Source organism: Notechis scutatus, chromosome 6 (genome assembly GCF_049901735.1).
Source record: "Notechis scutatus isolate UNSWTSFEM ecotype Mainland chromosome 6, rNotScu1.2, whole genome shotgun sequence".
Classification (NCBI taxonomy): domain Eukaryota; kingdom Metazoa; phylum Chordata; class Lepidosauria; order Squamata; family Elapidae; genus Notechis; species Notechis scutatus.
This window is the reverse complement of record NC_142014.1, coordinates 6,438,463-6,447,703: the sequence shown is the minus strand read 5'-3', so window position 1 is coordinate 6,447,703 and position 9,241 is coordinate 6,438,463. Positions and strand designations below refer to the sequence as shown.

Sequence of the window (9,241 nt, the reverse complement as noted above, 5' to 3'; positions counted from 1 at the left end):
ATGTTTCCAGTGTCTTTCTTCCAGATTGGAACTGAACCAGGTGGATATTTTTTTCCAACATGTTAAAACTGATAATTATATATAATAGGATTTCCAACAGCATTCAAGAAATCAAGAAAAAAGACACATCAGTGTTTTTCTATATTTATTTTTGAACTTATAAAGTCACATTCGCATTCCGAGCCTTTCCAAAGGCTGGTTTTTGCGAACGTTTGAGAAGTGAGTAATGTGGCTTGTGCTCTTCTCTTCTCAGAAGTTTCCTGAAGACGGTTTCAAACACAAGTCCGAAAGTTTGAAAGTCTCTGGTCCCAGTGACCAACTAAGACATTAGTCTTAGTCCTCCAACATTATCCTGCAATATTTATTTATTTATTTGATTTGCCAATTGTTTACAAGATAATAAGTATAAGTGTATACATAGTTGTGAATACATGAAATGGGTACATATAAGAAAAATAAAAGAATAAGAGAAACAATAGGACAGGGACGGTAGGCACGTTGGTGCGCTTATGCACGCCCCCATTATCCTGGGACAGGTTTATTTACCTTTATTCTTTCATATCTCTTTGTCACTCATTAGTGACCGCATGGATTATTGCAGAAACTATGATGGCCTTAGATTAAACCTTTTGAGGAGTTCAACATCCAGAATTCTCCAGCCATTTTAAAGTTGCCTAATTTTTATTTATTTATTTATTTATTTAGTCAAACAATTATTAGATAACAGGTATAAGTATAAACATGGTTATAAATACATGAAATGGATACGAATAAGAAAAAAAGAAAAAGAAACAATAGGACAGGGACGGTAGGCACGTTTTGGTGCGCTTATGCACGTCCCCTACAGACCTCTCAGGAATTTGAGAAACACTGGATTAAAGCCCGAGTTTCACCCGACTTCAGCACCAAAAGACGCTTTGCAATTGCAAATAAAATCCTAAGGAAGATTCAAACTAAGTTCCTTTGAAGCACTCAGCGCTTAACGAGAACGTTGCGCAATGCATGACGGAAGTTGTAGGCCTGGAAGGTTTGGGATTGCGCAAGCCAATCAGATCCTCCTTTTCTTTCTACGGGTAATGGCCGCTAACAGGAAGGTAAATTATTCCATTTGCTCCAGGGCCACGAAAGGTTAACGCTTTAGGGTTTGGTGGCTGGGATGTGCCAGATAACGCCTTTTCTGATTCAAACGGTCCGTTCTTCATCGATAGCAACCCCGGGTCCGGTTCAGCCTCGTACTTTCCCAAGGAAGTTAGCTGGGGGCGGCTTAGTATCGCTCCTGCACGTGACTCGAAGCATTTGATCGGGACGTGCCATCATGTGCCTTTCATTAGCACTGTTGCAGGTTTAATTCGTTTCGGGTGACAAAACAAGCCTAGTTTGGGGTCCGGGTTCTCCTTCCCTTCTCCTTTCTTTAGTAGGGCGAGTGGATGGTTTCCAAGACCTCAAAGTTACACAAAGAAAGAAAGAAAAACAACAACCCCCAGCCCCCAGGTAAGATGCTTTCAGTGGGTGTTTTCTCGGGATTGCCATATTTATCCAAGACTTTTCGCTTTTCCAGAACGGAAAGTAGCGGCATCCTGTGTGCCTGCAAGTTTTACGCATCAATAAATTTGTCCAATCTTTTAAGATATTACAGGCTTCTTGCTGATTTGTTTAATATTCTGGGCAAGACTTAAAAGTCTTCCGATGTCTTCGTTGTTTGTTCTTGGAAATTTTGTTAATCTGGGAGGCAAGAATGTGCCTTCCAGTCCTTGTTGATTCCTGTGGATTTCTTGGACAAGCCTCTGCAGTTCTTTTGGCAAGATTTTTTTGGGAGTGGTTAGCCCTTGCGTCCTTCTTAGGGCTGACAAAAAGTGACTGGCCCAAGGTCACCCAGTTGGCTTCAGGCCCAAGGTGGGACTCGTCTTGCACGTTCTAGTCTACAGCAAACAGCTCTTTTGCTCTTGTTGTAAAGGGAATAATACTTGGAAACTGGACACTTGTATGGAATGGTATAAGATCTCCTGCTTTTTGGGGGTGTGTGGGGTGGATAGAAGACTTCCAGGGTCCATTCCAATTCTTACATTATTTAATGCTTTCTGCTCTTGCAAAGTGTAATGGTATTGTCTGATGCCAACATAGTTGTCAAGCTTTTTTTAATGGAGCCTTGGCCTTTGCTAAAATGGGGAGGAGTAGGAGGCTTTCAAGTTTTTGGTGTGCCATGTGGTTTTATACTGCAGTATGATAAGACCATATAAGTTAACCTAGATAAACTTTAATCAAATGTATATGTTGCATGGCCTGAATATAATTCATTAGAGCTGTACAGTGTGTACAATGCCCTGCTGACACATGTCAGCACATAAGTGGCTTAAATAAAGCATGGCTTTTTATGTTTAAGCAAAAAGGCATGCTTATGATCTTAGGAATTATTTAATTCATGTGTTAATACAGGGCATTTGAGGGTCACTTGACAATTTGCTTGTCCATTGCAGAATGTCTGGTTCTCAGCTGTGTAATTGGCTTGTGCTTTTTTTCAGATTTGAGTTCTAGAATTAGTGATCTGTAGTAAATAAATGTCGACATGTATTCAAACATGCATGTTAAGTTCAGTATTTATTGCAATGTTATTTGCTTCATTTTCAGACTGTCAGAATGTCTAGCCCTGGGGCAGAATAATTTTTTCAAGGTTTTTTAAAATTATTAAGTATGGGAACGGTAAAAGGTATTTCCAACATATCACATTTCTGAATAAAACATTTACTGCTATTACTATTAAGCTTTTCTGTGGGTCAACAAATCAAAGTGAATATGGTAGTATTAGAGATGGGAGAGTACTAAGAAAAATTAGGCTGTAGGTTAGATCACAAAGTTTAATGCCATCTTGCAAAAGGTAAAGGGAAACAAACCATTGCCAAGAAAAATGTGTTGATAAATCTATTAAATCACTAAGCTGAGCTCTTGGCATTTTTACCCTTCCTTTCATCCTGTGTGCAAAAGGACATGATGGACTGTTAGATGAAGTTGAGCACTCTTTAAATGGTAGAAGTGCTTAAGAGCTTGGGGGGGGGGGGGTATTACTGAGGATTATTGTTAAATTTTTATCCCACCTGTGAAATGGATTGAGCTGAGACAGTGATTGGCTCAATGTCAATCAACTGGCTTCCTGTTTAAAGAAGGCTCAAAACTTGCAATCTCCTGACTTCTAGACCAGCATCAGTACATTAAGCTGGCTCTCAGTTTGGATGGAATATTCATATTTCTACAAAGCTGCATCCCAGAAGCCATAGACTTGCATCCTAAAAAATTTCAGTGACAGACTTCTACAATAAATATTGTACAATATTTATTCTCTCTATAAGACTTTTCACTTTGGACACTTTGTGGAGTCCTTGATGCTCTCTGAGCTTGTTTGCTTGTTTGCAGACATTATCTGACCAGGTAAATCATCAGTTTATGCATTTCTTAAATTCTTCTTATAATGTTTACAACTAAGATTTTAACAGCACAAAATTTCTCATTTTGCAAAGGCTATTTTTAAATTTTAGTTGAACAAAATGTATTTGCACTAATAACACATTCTGGTTTGGAAAAGGCTAGAGGGAGCATTTTACTTCTAATTACTTTCATGATTCAAATATGATGATTGCACTTTTGCTTTGTCAGTGGTGTTATGCATGTTTAAACTATAAAAATTTATATGTCCACTGAAAAATTATTTACTTCTTATTCTTAACCCTAAAATTTGAGGAAGGTGGATTCTGGTTATTTAAAAAAAAAACCTAGTAGTGAAAGCAAATTGACAATGGAGTGAGTTAGTAGACTTCCCTTCACTGGGTGTGTTCCAGCAGATGCTGGACAGCCATCTGTTGCAGATACTAAGTTTGGACTCATGGTCAAAATTATCCCTTCCACATTCATTATATCATTCTTGTCCTGTGCTGTATGTAGGTAGGAAGGATAATTGGGAGAATATGTATAGGGAAGGCGCATTTACAGCATACTCTGATGCATTCTTTTGTATTAGCAAAAATTATTGTATCTGAACTCTGCTATAGCAAGGAGGTTTGGATATCAGAACTTGCTTATCGTACCATACATATAATTTTTCATATTTGCCCTACTACAAAATAGGGAAATTTTAAGAGCTGTATCGAAATATGACTTTGGGTGCTCAAAACAAGAGGTCACAGGGAAGGGGGCCTTCTATTTACCACCTCTGCTGTGACTTAATAATTTCTCTTTATTTCTGATGACAGAATGCTTATATGGTCAGAACTACACACCCGTCTTTGCAACAGTCCTAGGTGGAATATACCTCTCAAGATATGTGTTCCCAGAGCTAAATTTCCCAGATTGTGCCCCTGACTTTAAAAAGCAGCAAAGCACACATATGCTTCCAGAGTATCAGTAGGGTTGCCATGAATGAAAAAAAAAATCTGCTAAAAAGATAATTTTTAAAAAGCTACAAATGAAGTTGAATATTGCTTATGGTTATGAAATACAGCATATTAAAATTGTAGGAAACCAGTTAGTATGGAGTAATAAGTGAGAACTTGCTATAAAGCAACAAACAATTGGTTACAGGTCTCATTTCTCCCATTCTGTTTCTTGCACAATAAAATGTTTCTTTCATCTACACTCAACTCCTTTCCCAAACAAGGATCCCTAGGCTGTTATGCTGATGTTACAGAAAGTGGGTTCTATCTAGTAATGCCCATATCTTTGCTTTCATTTCTTTTTGAGTTTAAATACATCTGATTGGTCATTTCTATGTATTTAATATTTCCTTCAGGGTCATCTGATCAATAATGACTGGGAACATGGCCGCCGCCAGGAATGCTTCACAGTTCTTCTTGGTATTTTTCTTGTTGCTTTTTTGCCTGCCTGTAGTGGAAGCTTTAGATACAGGTGATGCATTAGCTTTGTTGCTAGGTGTGGCTCTTAGTTGTGTTGGATTCTGTGCCTGCCTCGGTCTATATGCAAGAAGACAACATGGAGAGCAATGACTTAAGTCCAAAATGTCCAGCTGAAGTGCAACTGTCCCGATGGATGTTGTTGCAGTTAAGGAAGTGTTTCAAGATGTTCCCCAACTCATCAAATCTTTATTGCCATATACTGTTCAAGAAGAAAGAACATTCATAATGGGAAGCCTGTGGAGAAAGCTGCTTCAAGTTCACAAGAATGTTTTGTATGTAATTAAGGTGTTGCCTTAAAAAAGAATGCTACTGGTTTTCAATTGCATAAGAAAAAGCATCAGTAAAAGTTAATTATTAACTGAGGTGCAACAGAAAATATAGAGGGGTAAAAGAGAACATAGTTTGCATTCAAATGATAAACAGAAAATATACAACATAGGAAACATAACTATCCTCATAATTAATTTATATATGATTTTTTTCTTCTAATGAAATATTTCTCTATTTCATTTGTTTCCAAATTAAGCCAAAATATTTTGTAGTAAGGTCAAGTTGCTGTGTACCATCCAATGTTTTGTTGTTTTCATCTGGTTATAATTTATGTTACAGTTAATGTTGAAAAAATAATCTCCATTGTCTCCTTAAAGCATTGCAGATATTTTAATATAACAGTATGTAATTCACTACCATCAAATGTTTGGTTTATCATTACCATAATCCCTGACCATCAGCCATTTGATTTATGAAAATTGTAATCTAAAATATGGTAGCAGAGTCATGGGTTGGTGAGAGGGAGAGATGCCAGATTTTCCTACTTGTAGAAATGGCCACAGCCATTCTTACCCATACAGGCTTGAATACATAGGAAGCCTGACTTCTTTTTCTACTATGCTTTCCATTCATTTCAGTAGAACTTTCAGAAATGTTCCTCACTGAATAACCATTTATGATTTCTCAGTTGTTCTACAGAAAAATTGCTGGGAACAGTATTTAAATGACCAACCCTTTTCTATATAGTATATATCGAAACACTTGTATTGTTTGCACATTTTTAATAAATTGTGAAACTTTGACTATTTTCAAAATATTGAATAAACTAAAGGATTAATGAGAATTGAACAGTGATTTATTCTTGGTCTTCCAGCGTAACTAAATAAACTCTAATAGGAGGTTAACTTAATAACTTCATGCTCTTTAACATGCTCTTTGCTGCTATGGTTTAATTCACCCATGATTAAAGATTAGATATTGAAAATATGCCTAAATTTAACTTGCACTGTTGAAGCTCATATTAAAACAATGTTAATTCAAGTTTGGTGGTAAGAGAAATGTAGATTTTTCCTTAACATGCATGTGCAGACCCATTATAAGAGTGTTACCACAAATGGTTTAAAATATTGCAATATCTGGTATAAATATTACATATGATATACAAAAGATATAGTAGAAATATACTATTCTAATGTACTTTAAATGCAATTTCCATATAACCCATGCACAGTCTATATGTTTATCCTGTGTTGGATTGTGCTACAGATTCTTAAATTACAAAATATTTTAAAACCTTCTAAAAATGTTTGATGTTATTTAGGTAAATAGCTGCAAGTAGTATCTCACAAGGGACTGAATTGCACCATGTGAATCTTAAAAATAGAAGGGGTTGGGATATTTCAGTGTGAAATACTGGTCTCCAGCCAACTTGAAGCAGATCCAAAGGTACATTTAGGATAGCTGTGGCTACTAAAACTAATTTTAAAGTATTTTTTGGCAACCAGAAAGAAACCAAGACAAGAAAGGGTACAGCCCATTGCCATTGATTGGTAAGGTGCTGAGGCATGTGGGTGGTAGTGAGATAAGAGGAGTGCCATGGAGAAATCACATTGGGAAGAAGTAGAGAATGCAGAGCTTGAGATAATTCAGTAAAATGAGAAAGATTCAAGGATATGATTGAAAACTACTTAAAAAAAACCAATAGGATGGTTGGAATTCTACATATGAAATTTGGGAGAGCATAATATGTGATTGTGTTTGAAGGGGAAGGGGAAATCAGACAAGGGTGATTCTAAAGAAAATTTTAAATATTGTAATTATGTTCCTTGAAGTAGAGGACAGAAATACTGAATCAGTTGACTGGGTTTAAAGGAGAACAATTTGCATGTTTGTACTGTACAAGATTATAAAAAAGATTTCAGCAAGTCATCTGTGGTGCTTTGAAATTCCAAATATGCACACAGGCTTGCAATTTCTAATTTTACAATATTGTTAGCCAGATTATGAGTATCTATGGATTTTGATAGGAATATGGAAATTATTATACAGCAGAAGCACACATCTGAGGACTAGCAGTAACATACATAACAAGAAGTAATAAGAAAAAGAAAACATCAAAACATGACAAGACGAGCTCAAAAGACTAGAGTTAGACCTACAGAAAGACCCACAAAAAACATAATAAAAGAGAAAAGAGACTTAATAAAACACAGATTGAATTTAATAGTGCAAGAGGAAATGGCACTAAAAGTCAAAATGGCAAAACAAAACTTCTCTGTGCAAATAGGCCAGATAGATGGCTAGCATATAAGTTAAAAAAGGAAAAAGAAGAAAATGATACACCAGCTACAGGACAAATAGGGAACTCTTTATCATCAGAATGAAGATAAAAAGAAAATAACCCAGGAATTTTTCAGGAAATTGTATAGCCAGGAAAATATACCAGAAGATATTACTACACAATATTTTTGAAAAAGCTGGTCTAACTAAAATAACCGATACAATGAGAATAATGTTAGAAAGAATAACGACAATGGAAATAACTGAGGCAATTAAGAGACAAAAAAACAATAACACTCCTGGTCCGGATGGGCTTCCCGCAGAACTGTACAAAAACTTCCAAGAATCACTAGGATCTTCACTGCTGGAGGTCTATAACAATGCATTATTAAGGGCCAAACTACCCAAAACCTGGACAGAAGCATACATTACACTAATACCAAAAGAAGACAGATCACCAACAGATTAAAAAAATATAGACCAATTATCACTATTAAACGTTGATTACAAAATATTTGCCTCCATAATCTCAGAAAGACAAAAATGATTCTTAAATGATTCATACACCCTGACCAGAACAGTTTCCTACCCAAAAGACAACTGAAAAACAACATGAGGATTATTATGAATGTATTGGAATACTATGAAGCCCACCCCAAAAAGCAACTAGCATTGATTTTTTGGGATGCACAAAAAGCCCTTGAATTGGTAGTTTATATTACAAATGAAAAACATGAATTTTGGAGAAAACTTTGTAAAGATGATTCAAACAATATACTCCAACCAAATGGCAAATGTGATAATAAATGGAGAAACAACAGGAAAATTTAACATAAATAAAGGTGTAAGACAAAGATGTCCACTCTCGCCTCTACTATTTATATTAACCCTAGAAGTCCTACTTGGTCAGGCCAGACAAGACCAGGAAATAAAAGGTCTGAAGATAAAAAAAGAAAAATATAAAGTGCAAGCATTTGCCAATGATTTGGTATTTATTTTGAAGAACCACTCGAAACAGGACCCAAATTAGTAAAAAAAAATAAAGTTCAGTGCAGTGGCAGGACTTAAAATAAACAAAGACCAAGATATTGACAAAGAACCTTAACAAATAAACAGAAAAACAAATTGATTGAAAAGATGGGCATGCAAATAACTAAAAAAGTCAAATATTTGGGAATTTGGCTAACAGCAAGATGTATATCTATCAAAGAAGATAACTATACTAAATTAATGCAGCAAATAAAGATGGATTTGGACAAATGGAAAAATTTACAACTGAATGGAAGAATAGCCACAATTAAAATGAATATTTTACCAAAAATTCTATTTTTATTCCAAGTAATTCCGATAAAACTAGGGAGGAAAAATTTAAGAGTTAAATAGAACGACAACAAAATTTATCTGGCAAGGAAAGAAACTAAGAATCAAATTAAAAATGCTACAGGACACTAAAAATAAGGGAGGATTTGGGTTACCAGGCTGGGAGCTATATTATCAAGCCTCACTGCTTACATGGCAAAATAGCCTTTGCAAAATGAGAAAATATAAAGAATAAAATGTTAGCAATAGAGGGACATGACTTACAATTGGGGTGGCTGTTGAGGTAATTCCCCGTTAGGAGAATGAGTGCATATAGGGAGACGTATTTGAGAGTAGTGTTTGAATAATACACACACAGCACACAGATACACTGTACAGTAAATGTAGGTTTTTACTTCCAGAAACGGTTTAAGCAAAGTCCAAACAAGCAACCCAAAGTCATTCACAAGTAAATCAGTCAGTTTTCAATCCAG

At 35.7% G+C, this 9,241-nt stretch overlaps 1 protein-coding gene across 2 annotated transcripts; it reads left to right on the top strand.

The window, feature by feature from the left end:
* Positions 1–1,021: 1,021 nt before the first annotated feature.
* SMIM30 (small integral membrane protein 30) lies at positions 1,022–6,012 on the top strand. Of its 2 annotated transcripts, none has more exons than XM_087969305.1 (2): positions 1,022–1,094; positions 4,775–6,012. In XM_087969305.1, exon 2 carries the CDS (start codon positions 4,791–4,793, stop codon positions 4,986–4,988), a length of 198 nt encoding a protein of 65 aa, XP_087825431.1. In that variant the 5' UTR covers positions 1,022–1,094; positions 4,775–4,790; the 3' UTR covers positions 4,989–6,012. The 2 variants fall into 2 exon arrangements, with proteins under 2 accessions (XP_087825431.1, XP_087825432.1); XM_087969306.1 differs by lacking the exon at positions 1,022–1,094 and adding an exon at positions 1,236–1,491.
* Positions 6,013–9,241: the final 3,229 nt, after the last annotated feature.